This window comes from Thalia democratica, chromosome 8 (genome assembly GCF_965202585.1).
Source record: "Thalia democratica chromosome 8, ktThaDemo2.hap1.1, whole genome shotgun sequence".
Taxonomy (NCBI): domain Eukaryota; kingdom Metazoa; phylum Chordata; class Thaliacea; order Salpida; family Salpidae; genus Thalia; species Thalia democratica.
The window spans coordinates 9,085,027-9,104,604 of NC_139172.1; the positions used below are offsets into that span (position 1 = coordinate 9,085,027).

The following is a 19,578-nucleotide window of genomic DNA, read 5'->3' on the forward strand; positions in this document are numbered from 1 at the left end:
TGCTGTTTTAACTTGTTTCTTATTATAATTTACTTAGTTTTTAGGAAAAACACTTATGCTAAAACTTTAATAATAAAATAAAAAGTGTTATAGATTTTTACATATACTGTGTGAAAACCACATTTAAATATTTTTTACGTAAACAATTTTTTTCTAAAATTTAAAAAGTTCTAAATATTTAAAAAACTAATTTATAAGTAGTATATACATTTATTAAACGTTTAAGTATTTCTTTTTAAGATATTTTTAGGCTAGAAATTATAACAAAAGATAACAGTGTTGTTTAGAATTTAGATTGTAATAAAACTTAACGAAAAAAAAAAACAATTTATTTCGAAATTTCATAAAGAACTTACAAGGTAAATATACCATAAGCAGCTTTTTTACTGTATAGTTTTATCTGGTAAGTCAAAACTTGTAGATTTTTTCAAAAAGTAAACTTAAAACTTATTTTTTTATTGTATAAATCTTTTTTAGTAAAATACTGCTAAAAACTAAAAATCTTTTAGCGACATAGTTTATATCAAAAAATAATAATACTTATTTTTAACAGCTTTGTTAGTATTAGTAGAAAAAAAGTTAATGAGATATGTTTTGTTCCAGCTTAAATTTTTTTAAGTAAATGATTAAATCTATTTGAAATTATTCTTTTTAGTGTGTTAAAACCATTTGTGTGTCAAAAATTAAAAAGTGTATAGTAAAAATACTAAAAACATTCTAAACTTACTTAAAAATTACTAAATAAATTGGTACAGAATTTTTTTGTTTAAAAACAACTTATAACTTAAACAGAACCATTTAAAGAAAACACTATTATATTGTTAGCATTTTTTCTATTAATATCACTTATTATAAACATAAATCTTAATTTATATGTTTTTTTAGTATGACTGTAATTTTTACAATTGATCAAACAAGTTATAGAAAACATATCTTAAATTAAAAAAATACTTAATTGAAGCTTTTTGTCTACAAAAAAACTGTTCATAGTTTTTCTTTTTTAAACAGCGTAACTTTGTTTATAAATATGTTCAACAAAATATATGTTTAATTGAAAAAATGCATGTTTTTTTTAACAAAAACTAAGTAGATAAAGGCTATGATTAGATTAAAGGGCACGACGAGAAATTTTGGTCTCCAAAAAATTATTAAAAACTTATAGAACTAAACCATAAAAATACAAGTTCCTAGAGAAAAATCAAAACTGTAAAAAATAATGTAACTGGATGGTATTTTCAAATCATTATTCTTTAAATATAATTTTAAATGAAAATGTTATTAAATATTAAGCTATAATGACTTGTTTTCAAAAATTTATCGGTATATTTTTTCAATTAATTACCATCATCTTAAATTGTTATAAAAATATATTCAATAAGTTATTTAAATGATAAAAAAGTAGCAGCGACATAAACTTTTCACTAAAAAAATCTTCGTTAGCAGTAATATAGTAAAATTGAACTCATCATGCTACACCTTCTTCTGTTTATCTTTAAACCTAAATTGAAGTTTAAAGTTAATTTTTTAAAGCTAACTTTTTTTACTTTTTTTTTCGAACCAAAACTACTTAGCTATTTTGATTTACATAAAAAAAAAGTTAAGTTTAGTAGTAATAAAATATAGCTGTAAACTTTTAGCTTGATTAAGGTGCAACTAATTGCTAAAACCTACCTTTGGCCGCTTTCTTTTGTTTATCATACCTCTTTTCGGATACTTTCTTCTATTTTTTGGCCTAAGTATAAAATCTGGACCCCCTAGAATTTTTGTTACTTCAGAATAAATAGAATTTTATTTTAAACTTATTATTATTATTATTTACGTGAAAAAAACTCTGAAAACAATCATTTTGATAAAAAAATAGTTTACTTAGCTTTAACAGTTTATAAGTTAAATTAAATACAAATTTTCAGTCAAAAGGCTATCATTTTGTATTAAATATTTAATTCGTAAAATGTTTAAAAACAAATGCAATATTTTTTTTTTTCAACACTCAAAAACTGAACCTTTTTTAACTTTTGACAGTGAACTTTCAAGTGCAATTACTCTTTCAGTAAGTTTTGAAACCATTCTTTTTAACTTTTCTATTTCGTTTGTGTTCTAAAATCATGCAAAAACAGTGTGTGATTTGTTGTCAAATAAAATAAAGCAAAGAAAACATCAAAGTTGATTTTAAAAATTATCTTTTTTCCTACTATAAACTTTACTGTCTGATAAAAAACTTTTTATTTTATACAACATTTAAGTTTAAAATAATTGTTTTCTCGGTATCATAAAAAGATATTTCATGTTCAAATCATAATCTTATTTATTTAACGGCACACAGTAAACTAAGCCTGACTATTGTTTATTAACTCACATCAAGCTTTTTTTTTTTTTCTTTAAGTTATAAATAAAAGTTTGAAAAATGTAACAAGTTTTAATGTTTTTGCTAAAAAAAAACGTGTTTGTGTCCTGTTTAAAATAACACGGTGCATAAATGTTACCAATTTCTAGTTTATTATGGGCAGTTTTCCTTTTAAGTTCTTTAACTAAAACTTGGTTTAACTGTTCAGTTATTAAATTTTCCATCAATCTCAGTCGTCTTTGTAACTCTTCAATTTTTTTACCAGTACTTTTGCGATTTAAGTAAAACATTCTACGAAGAAAGTGAACCATTTTCTTTTCATAAAAATATTTTTTATTTTATTATACCATTTAAACTTTTTGAAAATTTTAATAATACAAACAACGTTTGAATAGAGATTTTTATAAAATTTAAAGGATCTTAAGTAAGTTATATCATATATAGCAAGTTCTAACCATTGCTTGCACACTGTTTTGTGATAGTTTTTCTGTGTTCTCATTCAATCTAATTCCAACCGGTTCTGAAAATTTCATTATCATTACTTTTTTTTGGTTTTGTTAATTCATGTTAAGTATATTTTGAAAAAAACCTTACAACAAGACATGACGATGCAGCGATACAAAACGAACTATTTAAAAATTTTCTAATATTACAAAAATTCCAAGTTTATTTCATCATAACCTTTTCTAAACGTAATTTATAAAGTTATAGGGCTGTAAAATGCTTAGATTAACCTTTTTACTGTATAATTTTGTTGAAAGCTTTATTATTGCTAAAAACTATTTAGATCAAAAACATGCTTGTTAAATTAATCAAGCTATCTTTAGCTATTTATATTTTTTACGATCGCACTTTTTGTATTGATAAATGCTTATCAAACTTCACTACTTACAACAGCAACCATTTTTAAAGTCAGTTTATAAAAACTTAACAACACTTTACTTAAAAGACTTATAAGTTATTACTATTTTTATTGCTTGTATTTTAAACACGGTTATGGCTAATGCCTGCTTGATGACTTCCTATCATTTTACAATTTTTTTACTAACAATAATAGTTCTTTATGAAAAGCTAAGGCATTTTAAATAAGTTTAGCATAGTAGGCTAAACTAAAGCTACTAAATTAAATATTTATAATCTTAAGACTTTAATACTTTTAAAAAACTAGAGACTTTTAAAAGTAAAAAATATGATTGTAGTCACTATATTGCTGTTCAGACCATTTTTGTACTAACGTTCTTCACGTAGATCTGACTCCATAGTTATGGTAAAGTTGACACGAGCAGAGCCACACGACTTCATGCAGTCTTCCGGTGTTTCAAAGTTGTTCTCGTTGCCGCGACAACCTCCGTAAACAAACATGGAGCAGGATTTTGTTTGCGAGTTGTAGAAGTAGCGGTACAAATGCGCGTTGCACGGCCCTTCTCTCATCTCTTCCAAACAATAAGCTTCTGTCGGTTTATAAACAAATGTCTACACAGTTTATACTGATCATAAGCTGAACATTTAACCACTTTTTTTTTGTTGAACATTATGCATATTTTCTTAAAAGTATGTTTACCTGTGTTAGTGAACTGTTGTGCAGGCCTGATTGCAGGTTTCGGTTCAAAATTGGGTTTCCCGCCTCCACAAGTATTCCTGCATTTTCTGGGACTGTGAAACAAGTTTTCAGATGCGGGACATCCCCCATAAAACAGCTGGCACCTGTCCTGCGCTGGATCGTAATAAAACATGGCTGTTCCGGCCCTGCCAGTACAACCAGTGAATGGTACCAAACACCTAGCTGGAGTTTCCGGTCTCACTAAAGAATAAAGACAATAACTTAAGAAATTTTCCTTAAATTCTTTTTCTTAACTAACAAACCTGTAGGTTCCAACGGCCCCCAGTAGGGCTCATCGCCGCCACATTTGTCCCTGCATTGCCACGGTGACGAAAACTTGTTGTCGTTACCACCGCAACCTTTGAAAATGAACAGTTTGCATCTTTCTTCATCTACGTCATAGTAGAACCGGGTCAGTGTCTGATCGCAAGTCCCTTCGTTCAGCGGAAGGGTGCATCTGTCTTGCTTGTCGTGTTGTTGTGCTGGTTTCTTAGCTGTTAATGTGTTAAAACAAGCTTTCACTACAAGGCATAAATATAGAGTTGTTTTTTTAATAAAGAGAAAAAAAAGAATACTGTACAGTACAGTGCTGTTCTCTTATTTGTCTTACTTTTAGTAAAATATAATGTATCTTTTACTTTTAGACACTCATATTGTGTTTAGTTTAATCTACAGTTTATTTAATTTTAACACTGAAAAAAATTAATATTTTTATAGTCGCTATATAAATATATTTAAGTTCTAAACTTAATATTTCAACTGAAGTTTGTCAATATACTTAGTATTTTCGTGGCAAAATAAAAATATTCTTTAGTTGTTTGAACTTGAAAAGTAGATAAAAAAAAAATAATTATTCTTACTAAAAATCTTTCACTGAATATGTTTTTTTGATTTATTTGAAAAGTTCTTAAATTACTCTTTTTTTTTCATTCAATAAGTTATAATGACTAAAATAAGTAAAAGAAAAAGTTAAAAATTTTTATAAACTTTTTTGAAATTTTATTCTTCGCATATAAGTCTTATATTCAACGAGTTATTCAGAGACAGTATTTTTAATTCATTCCTTATAACGACTTTAATCTTTCTACAATTTATGTAATTTGAAACATCTTTGTTAACTCAAGCATTATAAGCTACTCAATCAAGCAATGTATTATCTCGCGGTTTTTCCGAAATTCCGAAATTCCTGGATTAGCGGTTTTTAAATTAATAATGATAAACTATTTCTTTTTTTATTTTTGTTTTTAAACGAAACGTTTAAAAAAATTTTCATCAGTATTTTTTACTAAAGTTTTATTTATAAAAAATATTAGAAGTTTATTTTATTTCTATATAACTTAGATAATCTATTTGAAGCAAGCTTAAACGAAAGGTTCTTTAAATCTAATTTTCTAAATGAAAACGATTGTCTCTACCTTTTTTTTTTGAGTAAGTCTATCTATTTATACAAAAATAAAAAGACACCTAACGCACTACTTTCACTTAGATAGCTGATTTTTTTAATTTTATATTGCCTCTAAAATGTATACGTTTTTTATCAATATTAAAAGTTTAAAAACTAAGTAAACCTCAAATTTTTAAAATTTTTGATAGTATGAAGACTAAATTTCAATATATGCACACAATAATTTGCCGCGTACATAACACCATTTTAAACAAAAAATATTCTTACTATTTTTTAACGTTAACAAAATAAGAATTCTTTCTTTTATATTGCAGACAGTTGTTTATAAATATTTTCCTAACATATAACCTAAACCATGAGATAAATAGGAACTAGGTTTTGTTAAATAAGAACTAGGTTTTGTATGGTTAACCTTTTATTAATAGCACTAAATTACGGTTGTCTCATAAACAGTAGCAGTATCTTTCAAAAAGTATCTTTAAAAAAAACTATGGCAAGGTTGATGACAGAGTACAACGTAGTAACAGAAAAGGACCAGTTAAAAAAGCAACTGCTTTTGTACACAATGAATGTAAATCAGTGTTTCCCAAAAACTTAGAGTAGTATAAACAAATTTATTATGTACAGAAAACTTTTATTTATGATTTTTATTCTATTCCGAGCTTCATCAATTATATTTTTGATATGATTTTAAAAGTTTTAGCATATTTTATATTGTAGAGACAACTATACAAAAATAAAGTTTTTTTATCGTGTTTAACAATAAAGTGTGTAAACTTTTGCTTTAATACAGATTCTTTATAAATAAGTTAACTTAGTTTGAAAAAAAACTTTTAAGTTATGCACGGTGTATGTCATTCAGCTGCAATTTAATAACTAAACGAAAATTTGTTTTCAAACCAGAGCACTTATAAATAAAGCTTTTAAAAAACTTGCAGTTCTAAAACTTATAATTTTCTATTTAATTTTTCATGACTTTGTACATATGCACTAAGTGTAAGAAACCACAGTAGTTACAAAAAAGGTCAAACTATTTAAACTATATTTTGTAGACAACGTTAAGCTTCTTATAATTTTTTTTTAAAGATACACTAACCACGCGTTTGTTAGTACCTTTTACTGTATATTCAATGAGTTGATTTGAAATTTAAACTTCAGTTTATTGATCAAAAGTTTAAAAAGAGTATATTTTTAGCTGACTTTGTAGAAGTAAATAAAATTAAATCATGTCAGTGGCGATGCGTGATGACGTCACAGGGAACAAAATAAACTACTTTTTTAGATAAAGTACTTGTTGTAAGGTAGTTTAAACTGCTCTGTGATCCATATAACGTCATCACTGTCCTGACCGACACTGTTGTAACTAAAGTTGTTTTTCCAAAATTTTGTTTTTCTAAAACTTGCGATTCTCATATTGTAAATACCGTTTTCTTTAACGATACTACATATTTTTTATAAATTTTTACAAGCGCTTGTTTTTCAGAAATAAAATATTGTTTACTTGTCCTCGACAAGACTCCTTAGAAGCATGACTTGATAAACGAAAGGTTTTTTGATATAATATACCAAATATAACCAAATACTTAAACTAAAGCTTTTGAGCGCTTTTTTTTTTTCTTCAAAAAATATTTAATTATTAGTAACAGTACTGAACTACAGTTTACCTATGTAAACTAAATATTTTCTATGTTATAAAGTAAATAATTTTTTTTTTTTTTTTAACAATTTTGTATTGCCTAAAATTAAATTAACGTAACTCCTAGAATGATAAAAAAAAATTAGTTGTAAAACTATTTTACTTATTTAAGAACTTACTTAAACATTTAGCAACACAAAAATAATACTTTAACTTATTTTTCGGCTTATAAACAAACTTTTCTTTGAGAATGTATATTTTTTGGTTTTTAGTTGTAACATTTTAACATAAAATAGCTTAAGTAGTACTTTTAGACTAACAAACGCATTGTTTCATGCATTTCCTTTTGGTAAGGAAGTTGTTTTGATTTCCGCCGATTCCACCAAATACGAATATTTTGCACTCGGTTCCGTCAAAGTACCATCTTTTATGCGCTGCTCTGCCGACTCCCGTTTCAGCTGGCATACTGCAGACATCCTCTCTTATTATTTCTGTTAACAATACATTAATATCTATCAGCTTTGAAATTTGAAACATTAAACATATGAATTATACGGTTTTAATATTCTTAGCCTATACTAGAAAGTAACAATCTTCCTTTTGGTACGTAGTTCTTAGGTAAGAACTTTTAAGCCAAAAAATGTGTGTAAAATATTAAGTTTTCGTTACTTTTTAAGTACGCAATAGGTTTTGGGCTGCGTTCAGAGTGCTTACTCAATATAAAGACTAATGTAGTTATAATCATGTTTACTAATGCAGCACTGACTTCTTATAGCATCATGTTCCTTCTCTAACGCAGCACTTTGTGATCTCGGTGACACTTCTGTAGTCGACATGCAAGTTTGTTTACAATCCTGCTTGCTATCGAAGTTGTTCGCGTTTCCTTCACATCCTCCGTAATCGAACGACTCGCATGACGTACCGTCGAAGTAAAATTTGGAAAAAGTCCCTGAACAAGGTCCCGCATCTTTCGGCCAATCACACACGTGGGTGTTCGGATTACCTGGAATTTTTTTGTTTGCACCGTAACTTGTTTTATGGGTATTATAAAAGCTAAGCAAAATAAGCATTATACCCTCAATAGAACAATAATTAAATTGTGTGTACTAAATTTTACCATATATACTAAATTGCTTCGTCGTTTATTAGTACTTTTATTAAAAACTAAGTAAGAAAAGAATTCTTCAACTAAAAAAACAGGTAACAAAAAGATATACACTAATAAAAAAGTAATTTAGTGTACTTTTACATTAAATAGTGTTTATAGATATAAAGAATATATTTTTTTTATAATTTTAAAACATTGAAAACTTTTAAGTATTTAGTATAACAGATCAAAAGTGTAGTTTATACGTGAACATTAATAAAAAATAAATAAAAAACAGCCGTAACATTTTTCACTTTAAAATACTTTTTGATGACATAAGTTTAAACAAATTTTTAGTTTATGATTTTCTTATAATTCAAACAAAGTAAGACTTAAATATATCTAATTTACTCTACATGAGAATAATTCGAAAGTACTTAAAACTTTTAAAAGTGCAAAAAAAATTGTCTATCTTCATAATAAAAGTTTTTGATGAACTGTTTAGCTCTTTAAGTATTAGTTTTATCAATTAGATAAACTTGCTTATGGTTAAACTAATACGCTATTACATTAAGTATACCTACAGTACATATACAGCCAAAGAACAAAACCGTTTTAAATTCAGCTTTTTTAATGTTACAGAAACAAATTGATTGTCTAGCTAGAAAAACAAAAGTTCTACTTAATAATTAATTTTAAACGATTTAAAAATAAAAGAGTTGTAACTTTAAGTAATAGTGGATTAGCTGACTTACTTATACAATTTTTTATAGTATAAATTCTACTAATCAAATATAAATATTATGCTAAATCGTTTATATTCAAAAATAACTCTAAATAAGCATGAACATTTCAAAGTTGTCAAAATTTACTAGACACTTTTACTATAAGTTTTTTTAAGTTTCAAATGCAATTTGTTGTAATTGAAACAAATTAAAATTTTGTGTATGAGCATTTTAAAGCTTTTTTCAGCCTAATATTTTTTTATAGGTGTACAACTAACTGGTGGAACTTCTGGCCAGCTTGCTGTACACGGGACACCCATTATCGTCCAAGGTGTCGTACTCGTAATAACTCCCACTTGATTCGTACGAGTAATCATCATCTGACTGGTCGTCATCCTCACCGTAAGAACTCCCTACTGCAATATGTTACAAGTATATGTTCACGAATATTTATTTGAACATTACAAGTAAAAAAGAACAAGAAGTTGGAAGAACACAATTAAGTTGTTAATTTACAAAGTGCTGTGAGGATAGTTGTTTCTTAATAATTAAGAGAAATTGTTTTAAATAATTTGAATTAAAATTAAATAATTCAAACATTGACTCCAATATTTTTTTATTTTAATTATAAAACTAGAGGAAAAAGTTTTTCTAACGGTATAACTATTATTACTTGAACTTTATCTAGAAATGAATTTTTTTCTTAAGCTGTTGAATATAAGCTTCAACTTTTCTTTTAAAGTTTTATGTAATCAGCAGACAGTGTTTAATTAGCTAAACTGTTTACTAACGATGTAATTCAATTAAGAATAAGCGACTTTTAAAAGAGGATAAAAGTTAGTAGGAACTATAAACTTTTACATTTGTAGGTATCTAAAAAATAAGTTATACTTTTAGACTTGAATTTAACCAAATAACAAAAAAATAAACAAACTATTTTTTTGAATAAATCTCAAGTATTTTATTTTTTTCAAAAAATTTGTTTTAATTTTTAGAGGTTTAAGTTTATAAACATCAATAAGGTAAACTTTCATTGCCGATTATTTGATTGGGGCAGCACACTTCACAGCAGTATCCTTGAGGTTTGAATGAATATTCACACTGTATTGTCGGACAGACTATTTTCTTCTTCTCCACGTTCCCTCGGACACATTGGTACTCGGCACAATCACCGTCCTTCCAAAGCATGTTTTCTTGGTAAACTTCTCCTTTGTATATGCAGTTTGATGGTCCTACACAAAATTGTTTTGTTATCCATATTTTATAAGGTAATTACTGAAAAGCGAAGTAGATTTAATTTGTCACTTATTAAGGCTTTTATCAAAATAAAATAAAAATATTTGGTTTTCTATGCGCATGCAATAACTTATTACATTCTTTAATTAGATAAAAAAAAACTAGTTTTTAAATTACAAACTACTAACGGTTATTATTCATTTTACATGCAAAATATGGTTTTTAAGGATAAGTTTAAATTTAACAAATCATATCAAAAAAATTTGTATCACAAGTATGTTTAAACATTTATTTTTTCTTTATATCGAGCTTCATTTTTAAATACACTGAAAAAATAAGAAGTCAACTATTCCAATTTTATAGTGTTTCTTAAAACTTCTACTTCTTATATTTTTTTAAGTGCTTATTTTGAAATTGTTATACCTATTCAATTATGTAGCTATACTTTTATAATTAGACAACCATAACCATGCAATACTAAGTCACTTAATTGAACAACATTATTTAACTACAACGCTGCTACACTTTATTTACACAAAACTTTTATTTATTTTAAGAAATAAGTTTTAAAACTACTTTTCAGAATGTAGTATTTGTTTAAAAAAAATTTTTTTCATATATTGTGATTCGTGAAAATTAAATTTAATGTAGGCTTATAAACTTATATAAACTTTAATTAAAAAAATATTACCAGAAGCCATTAAGTTCTGTTAGTTCTTCCTAGTAACACACCTAAAATCTACGGTCAAAAACATAAACTAAAGTTAATTTTTTTTTCTCACATTGGCAGCTAGTATCAAAATTAAGTTAGTTATTTTAGTCGTCTAAAAGTCACACCATCAAAACTACCATCTAATTGACCACTTCACTCAGGTCTCTCTACTAACCACAAGCGGAAAATATGACATCGTCAATGGAAATGTGGCAGTTTTTATTGTTTGAAACTCCTTCGATCACCACTCTGTAAGGGTGATTGTGACGTGGCAAGGGAACGGTTGCTAGGGACCAGCGGCGATTGGAGGGCTTGAAAGTTGCCACGGGAACGTGGTAGGCAGGGCGGCAAGGGAAAAGAAATACGTTGATGGCAGAAGGTTTTCTGTGGCAGTTTTGGTTACCAGCGAAATTGTATTGAAAAGACAGACAGGTGGGTTCTGAGGTTGGTAATTGAAAAAACAAACTTGCAAGCCTCGCCCGATTCGCTACGAATGAAGAAGAAAAACTTAAAACGTTTTTTGAACTGGCTTCAGTCCCTCTAGCTAAACTCCATTTGAACGATGAACTTAATTTCCATTTTCCAACTTTTTCATCCTCATTTAGCCATCTATCTGTCAAATTTTCAAACAAGCAAAAAGTTCCTACCGATTGTTTTTTATTAGGCTGTATGGCAGACCAAAAGTATTGGTTTAAGCTGTTTGGAACATTGTAAACGTCGAAATCACAGCTCAAGTAAACGGGTGATCTCTTCCATAGTTTATTGTTTTGGCAATAGTTAACAGCAGAAGGACCAAGAAAAAACGAAATCGAAGACTCTAGATGGCGGTTCATTTCGGGTTTCTCTTGAAATATACAAAATATGCTCGAGTAATTAAGTTATTAAAAAAAAAAATTAAATGAAATTTGTTTTAGAAAAAGTTAAGTGTAAATAATAGAAGGTACTTTTAAATTAAAAAAAAAATGTTTGTTTTATTTTTCAAAACACAAAGCTATTACAAAAGCAAACACAGTATAATAGTATGTCTTACAGTTTTTTATATGTTTTTATGTTCTGTACATGCTTTACGTACTGATCCTGATGCATCAAAATTCTTTTAAAATTAAGCATTATAACTAAATATAGTAGTTTAAAACAGGGGTAGGCAATGTGTAACGTGTGGCGTGCCAAGCAGAACTCTCCAGCCCAAGACTTAATTTATATTTTGAAAAAAACTTTTGTAAAACAAAAAAAAAATCTTTTTGGTTACAAACATTTTGGAATGTGCTTGTAATTTGATTTTGAGTACTTAGTAGTGTTAATTTATTACAGTTTTGCTTTTAAAATTTTAATTATAATATTTTACAAAATATGTAAAAACTTTTTTTAACGAAATCAGCTCGCAAAATATTTTTTTAATCTAGCCTGCCGACTAAAAAAATTGCCAACCCCTAATTTAAAACCTTTATTACACAAACTTAAATACATTTTAATGTTTTATTTATTATATCTTTTAACAGAATAGTTTATAATTAAAAGAGCTATGCATATAGATAAACCATAAAGCTTTAGAAAAAGTTCTAACGTAATACTTTTACGCTCAAAAACTTTTTTAATTGAAATTTTCTACAAGTTATAAAGCATTTTATCAAATTTATTAGACTTTCAAACAAATACTCAAAACAAACTGGCAGTGGTGGTCACAACAACTTGTTCAGGAGTAGTTGTCACAGGTTGTGTCGGACAAACCCCTGGTGGACCAGGCGGCCCAGGAGGTCCAGGCTCGCCAGCAGGACCTGGTGCACCAGTGAGACCAATTTCCCCATTACTTCCGGGAGGTCCTTCAACACCGTCCAGACCGTTTATTCCCGGGTTACCTACTTCTCCTTAAGTTGTTTGTAATTGTTCAGTATTTTTGTTTTGAAAACAAGTGAGATTTATATATAAAAATTATTAAATTTAAATATATGAAAAATTATGTACATAGTAACTTTTGACTTAAATGTCACCAACACTTTTTACTTTTAGCTAAAATTTTTAAATACAAAGTTTTCAGTTATTACTATTAGTTTAATAATTTAATAAACTTTTTAATAACTATTTTCTATTAAATTCTATTTTGAATCATTTGATACAAATTTTTATGAAAACTTTACTCGTATTTTAAAACTAACCAAAGAATAAAAGTATATATATTTAAGTTATTTGAAATTTTACCTTTACTGCCGTCCCTTCCAGGCTTTCCATCAGTTCCTTGGTTCCCTTTTTCTCCTCTATCCCCTTTAATGAAGTTTTTTTATGTTGTTTTACTTGTAAAAGTACCTTATGTTTTTTTCGATTACTAAAAATATTATCAGAAATTTATTATACTATTTTTTTCTAAACAGATTAATAAAGACTACTTTTTATAACTTATTTGTTCATACTTGTTTTTAGTTTAATTATCTAAAACTAACATTGATTAAAAACAGTCACTTACGTAACAAAATAAATTGTAAATAAAACCTTTTACATATATTTACATCATCCCGACTATTTTGAAAAACTAATGATTTTCATAAACAGGTTTGTTGTAAAAAAGTTTGCTTTAAAAGTAACTTCCTTGTTTATGAATTTGTATTATCTAATAAAATTGATGCACTGCATTTTTTAAATATAAAAACTTAAACTGTAACATTACACTTAAGCTAGCAGTTATAAAATCATGTATCAGTTATACCAAGTGTAACAAAATCGGAAAGAAGTTTTCAAAAACATGTTTATGATAGTATCTCATTTCCTACTTGTGTTGCTTGGGGCGTTTATTTGCTAAACAAAATAAAAGATCGCCGAAAACACAGAAATTTCGTTTTTACTATTTATTGATTGTCCGAACTCTGAAACATTTTCGTGTTTTAATTTAAAATAAAATAACCAAATTTATAAAATCAAAATAAAAATATATTATATCAAATTTACTAAAAAAAGCAAAATTTGTTTTTGAAATGATTTTCTTTACGACTTAGAACAATTAATGTGTTTTTTACACGGTTTTTTTCAAGGATGTTTAAAATGAATTAAAGTTACTTTAAAACATTAAAACTATGAAAAATAAAAAACCTTACAGCTTATTTTGAAAACTAAAATACCTTTTTTGCCATCAAGACCAGGAACTCCTGATTCTCCCTTCATCCCATTCAACCCTTTACTTCCTGGTCTCCCGTCGTTGCCTGGCAACCCCCTCTCTCCTTGTCGCCCTGGAAACCCGTGACTTCCGGGTTTACCCTTCATCCCTGTCCTACCAATAGGACCTGGTGGTCCAGTAATTCCCCTGGTACCTGGAGGCCCTGCAGGTCCAGGAGGCCCTTGACCTCCAGGCGGTCCGGGAAGTTTAGTAAAGTTTGTGCAGCTTTCCTCTACTAGTTCTACCTACATCAGACACTTGTATTAAAAAAAAACTTTATACGTAATAAATTTTTAAAAGCATATTTATCTTATTAGCAAGTTCTTCAAAATAGTCCTTTTTTATTCGAAATATGATGATAGTAAAATAATGAAGTGAACTAGAATTTGCTCAACTCATAAAAAACTTCATTGCGTTTATTATGCCCAAAAGGAGACAATAGGAATGGCAAAAATTTCTTAGGCATATTGGAATGAGTAATTGAAACTAACCTTGCTTGTTAGTATTCCGATGTTTGCTCGTAATTCGCTATTTGTTGAGCAATTGAAGCAAACTGCAAAGGAAATAATTATATGCTACGTTTTTATATGGATTGGGATTACATTATTTCTTTTTTTTTTTTTTTTTAAACTTGGTTATGTAAATTATACTATACAAAAAGTTAACAAGTTTTAAGACTTAATTTTTTTTTATGTTATAAAAACAGTTTCATTTTAGGTATTTTTCTTTTAAAAAACAAACTTATTAAGATTAACAACACGATGATTTTTTAATACTTAGCTAAAACTTATTAATAAAAATCTAAATTAATATAAAACTTTTTTTAGTTAGAAATATTTTATGAATATATTAACAACAAGATTTTTATAAATTCTAGTATAAAACTAAACTTTACTTTATTGTTATTTAAGTTAAAAACTTTTGTTTTAAATAAATTCAAAAAGAACTAAAGTTTTGCATGTAATTTTTTTACACTTTTTGCTTTTTAATCTAAATATTTTAGTTTTTAAAAGGATTTTTTTATTTATATTAACTAAAACTTTACTTTTAAACATACAAACAATACAACTCTATTTCAGCCAGGACTTCAGAACAAATATATACAAAACCCTATCATTTTTGGTAGAAATATTTTATTATATAATATATATATTTTTATCTAAAAAAACAAAAAGTTTTTGTTTAACAAATTATTTTTGTACGAATCTTTTTTGCATTATGCTACGCTAAAAGTAAACTTTAAGCATGTTATTGTTTTTTAAGTTATGCACAAAAAACAACACTTTGTTCTATTCAAGTAAAACTATTTCTGTCATAAACATTTTCAATAAATTTTTAACATTTTTAATTTAGGTTATCATAGTTTATTTCTTTGATGTAAGTAAACAAAAGTACCTGACCTAATAATTTAAAAATCAACAAACCTTTGTCACAGTTTTCACCTGAGAACCCAGGACAACAAGTCCAACTGTCTACTTTTTTTGTGACATACCGATAAGCGTATACTGGTCTGCTGTCAACCACGTAACTGCAAAAAAAAATTACTTTTCAGTTACTTATTTTTAATAAACAAAATCACTCACTTGCTCGTATTTTTCATAGATAAAAATATACTGCTTTTAATGCAAAGTTATTAGTATAAAATATGTCTGCTTAAGTTTACTTTATAGTTTACTAAGTACTTATATCTTATATTTGTGCGTTTATTTCTTTTTTTACACTTGTTTTTTTGTAACTTTTCTCATAAGTTTTAGCTTCTTGTAACAAGTTTGTAACAAAATATTAATTTAACTTTATAATAAAATTAAATTCTACTAGTGTTCAGCTGATTACAATTATTTTTCATGCACACTTTTGTTTAGTTAAAGCCATGTTTAATTACTGACACACAAAAGTTTTAACGGTTTTTTGCAAGGTTTCAAATCTATTAAACTTAATCTTCAACAGTCTACACTATAATATCTATTTTTTTAAGTTTTACAAAAATTTACTATTGTCAAATTAACTGTTAAATTTATTTATTCGCTTTTTGTTGATTTAAAATATGAAGACGTTCGATAAACCTGACACGCTTGTTGCAGTACAGAGCGTTCCACGGGCACTTTGGAACAACTCGCTTCATGAAAGTCTGGGTGCTGTTCAGATACTTTTCCTTCACTCGCCTCACGCCTGGCACTTTGCAGAACCTTCCAGTGTACAAATTACTCTTATCGTCTCCTCCGACTTGCACCTCGCTCCAAGATGAACTCTTCACTTGATTGGAGGCAGACTTAACTGACTTTTGTGAAGAACTTTGCCTGTGTTATTAAAATGAAATTTTTTTAGTTACGCTTGATACAAATCGTAGCTTACTGTTTTACTTTTACTGAAGTCTTTTTTTTTTTAATGCTTAATAAACAAAAAAAAACGATCAGAAAACTTTAATATGTAAATAAGAAAACTAATCGTGCTCCAATTTATTGCTAAAACAAAAAATGTTAGTTAAAAAAATGATATATGACAAGGATTTGCTGCTTTATAACTTAAGAATGATGAAATTATAGTAAAAACATGCGAAAGCAACGGTGCAAGTTGCTAATTTTTACTATATTTTCAGTTATTTTAGTAGTTTTAGTTATTTTTACACAATTTTACTCTTACACATATTTGTGTTTATCTTCAACTTAAACTCTTAACCAAAATATGTTATTTATACTTTATTGGTGGTAATTGATTTAAAATTCAAAAAATATTTTTTCCGTTTTGAAATAAACAAATGTTTTTAAGCTAAAAAAAGTTCTTTAAACATTTAAATATAAATCAAAAATTACTACTTAACAACAATTTATTTTTAAAGTTTTTTGAAATAATTTTGCTACATCAAGTTATTCTTCGATTCAAAGAATAAAATATGTTTTTTTTTAAACAACAATTTTGAAACTTATTAAATTAGATAATAGTATAAATTTAATTTTGTTTACTATTTAGCTTGTTAGAATATTCATAACTTTTATTTTCATTGTTATTCAATAAATATATGAATTTTTATAGTTAAAAGTAAACTGTAGAGATGTAAACTAAAAAACTTTGCATACTTTTCTATACGATGTTTTGAAACTAAGTTTATATAAAATTATATAAATTGAAGTTTTTATTTAAAAAACAGTTAATAATTTTTATTTTAACAAAGTTTTAATACTTTTTTTTTAAATACAAGTTTTTAGCTTAATCTTACATTATTAAAAGCGTGTATTTAAAAATATTCATTTTCTGCACTGCAAAAATATTTTTTTCTTTTTTAATTTTTTAATAAAGTTATTATTTAAAAGGTCTGTTTGGATATAAACTATGTTTAAACATCTTTGTAGCTAAAGTGGTAAAATAGTAAAACCAAAAAGATAAAAAAATGACTAAAATTTAAAACAAGTCTAAGTAAAAAATTTATGAAAACTTACTGAAACATAAATTAATACTTAAATTATTTAATTCATGCTAAGTGTTGTAAATATGAAAAAGGTAATGGTTTTTATGATATTTCAACCTGGTGTAAGTTTTGTATGTATAGTAAGTTCTTTTCGGAGATGATGTTCTCGTTGTTTTCCAATAAACTGAGGAAGATCTATAAATACTTTTCACTAAATATATGGAAAATCACTAAAAACTGGCATTTAAGATCCCTTATAAATTCAAGTGTTGCTACACATTGATATACTTTTCGTCCAGTTAGTTTTCATTTATTTTCATATAAAAGTTATATATTTATATTTTTATTATTTATCATAATAATCTATGTATTAAGACCATTATGCGACGTTTTTTTTAAGGGGAAATTTTGTTCAAATTCTTAAAAACGATTACTAATTTAATCAATCAGTTATTTACAAACTTATTCGTACACGGAACATTAAATAATAAAAGAAATTAGGTTTTATATGAAAAAATATATATTATTTTTTAAACAAGAGAAAAGATGTTAGCAATGCATTTAATCCTAACGTGATAATTTTTAGTACAAGCGGATTAAGATGTAACTAAAAAAAAATCCTTTTATCTTGTTTACGCTGTCAAGAATTCAATTGTGCTGTTTTAGGGTAACAAATTGCATTGTTAAGTTTTTACGCATTTAAAATTGTCATTAACTATGTTTTATTTGTAATACGCACGCATAAACAATACATTTTTGTTTAATTAGGTTGAAAATTACAGTTCTAATACTACTAAAAATAAAGTTTAGGTTATGATAGAATACGTTTAAAACATAAAAGGTTTTTATTGTTAAAAAAATTATTTTTAAATTATATACTTGTATAGTTTAGTGCGAAAGGTTTAGATAATAATTAGTATTATAGCTCTCCTTTAAATATAACGAAATAATTTTAAACTTTTATTTAATATAAATTGGAATTTTAATAACTATTGAATTAGTAATTTAGAAACCTGATTTTAACTTTCTTAAATTTATTTCTAGTTTGTTAATGATTCACAAGTAGAAAAATTTATAGTTTTTTTGTTTTAACGTAAATTTTGCACTAAATTTAGTTTTTCAGTTTACAAAACGTTTTTAAAAGTTTATCTTTAAATAAATATATATATATTACCTGCTTAACAATTTTAATACCTTGTTTATATATTTATGTTCTATTATGTTTTTATTATTTATATCTATATATTTATTTTTAAAACATTTACAGACTAAGTTTAGTGACTTGAAAATTTGACGTAATTGTTTTCATTTTACATAGAATCATCACTTTTTTAACCTCACAAAACAGCTAAATGTTTAGTTTTGTTTTATTCTTTGTTATCATGATAACAACATTCAATAAAATTAACCTTGGTGGCCGACTTCTTCTATGGTGAGATGATTTCTTACAGTTGACATGAATGAAAACTGAAACCACAAGAAAAATAGACAAAATCTTCATGTTCTAATTGAGCTTTTCTTACAGTGTAAATTACTTCCGTATGACCACCGATTAAGAAGTTAAGTTCAAAATTTCTTTAAACCGACGCCAACTTTGTGAGATTTTTCCAATTTAATGGTTCTATGGTTAGTCTGGTAAAATCGGGTCTGTATCTTTTCATTAAATTATTTCATAAATCTATTATGCTTTTTTTTACCCGTACAACTGTTATTTATGTGTTTCTTTTTGTTTAAATAACAAGGTCACCCTTAAATCTGTTTTAAACGACAAACAGTTTTGTTATTTTAGTTAAAAGAGCAATTTTTAATAAAAGCTTTTTGTGTCGAAAGTTAAGATCTAAACGTGATGAAATAAAAACTTGTCGTAAGATAATGACAGATTACTCAGAACAGGTTGGTATAAGTTATCCGTACGTGATTCCTTGTAAAAACTTTTAAAGTAATCAGTTAACTTTGTAGTCTTAAAATAAACACAACTGTAAAGTGTTGGTCAAAAGCATCATTGTTGTTTTATTATTAATAAAAGAAAAAGTTATGTAAAATTTTATACTTACTAGGTTTACTTTTAAACTATTAAAACTACTGTGAAGGTAAATTTCAATAGCTTATTTGTTTAAATCATGTTGACACCTATCAAATAATCTAAAAGTTTCAAGTAAAGTTACACTTAAAAGAGCTATAAAACATTTTATAAAACGAACGAGACGTATTTTTTAAACTAACTAAAAAATAATGCTTTTGAAAACTTTGTAATACTACCATATGTTTCTAATATTTTTAGCCAATGT

The 19,578-nt window shown here is 26.5% G+C and overlaps 1 protein-coding gene across 2 annotated transcripts; it reads right to left on the bottom strand.

The window, feature by feature from the left end:
* Window positions 1-1,235: 1,235 nt before the first annotated feature.
* Window positions 1,236-19,228, bottom strand: LOC145842066 (uncharacterized). Of its 2 annotated transcripts, none has more exons than XM_082949440.1 (18): window positions 18,700-19,228; window positions 15,951-16,184; window positions 15,312-15,415; window positions 14,379-14,440; window positions 13,853-14,132; window positions 12,942-13,004; window positions 12,413-12,610; window positions 9,826-10,029; window positions 9,076-9,210; window positions 7,752-7,988; window positions 7,306-7,476; window positions 4,208-4,438; window positions 3,906-4,145; window positions 3,580-3,795; window positions 2,800-2,864; window positions 2,004-2,097; window positions 1,672-1,754; window positions 1,236-1,498 (listed from the first exon to the last, which is right to left on the bottom strand). In XM_082949440.1, the coding sequence occupies exons 1-18, from the start codon at window positions 18,789-18,791 to the stop codon at window positions 1,493-1,495; spliced, it is 2,715 nt and encodes a 904-aa protein (XP_082805566.1). In that variant the 5' UTR covers window positions 18,792-19,228; the 3' UTR covers window positions 1,236-1,492. The 2 variants fall into 2 exon arrangements, with proteins under 2 accessions (XP_082805566.1, XP_082805564.1); XM_082949438.1 differs by having other exon boundaries at window positions 9,076-9,213.
* Window positions 19,229-19,578: the final 350 nt, after the last annotated feature.

Coding starts and splice junctions, on each gene's coding strand:
- LOC145842066 (XM_082949438.1), bottom strand. CDS start 18,791: ATGAAGATTTTGTCTATTTTTCTTGTGGTTTCAGTTTTCATTCATGTC. Junction 10,030..12,412: donor TGTTGTGACCACCACTGCCA/GTTTGTTTTGAG, acceptor AATTTTGTGTAG/GACCATCAAACTGCATATAC. Junction 2,865..3,579: donor GTCAGATCTACGTGAAGAAC/GTTAGTACAAAA, acceptor TGAAATTTTCAG/AACCGGTTGGAATTAGATTG.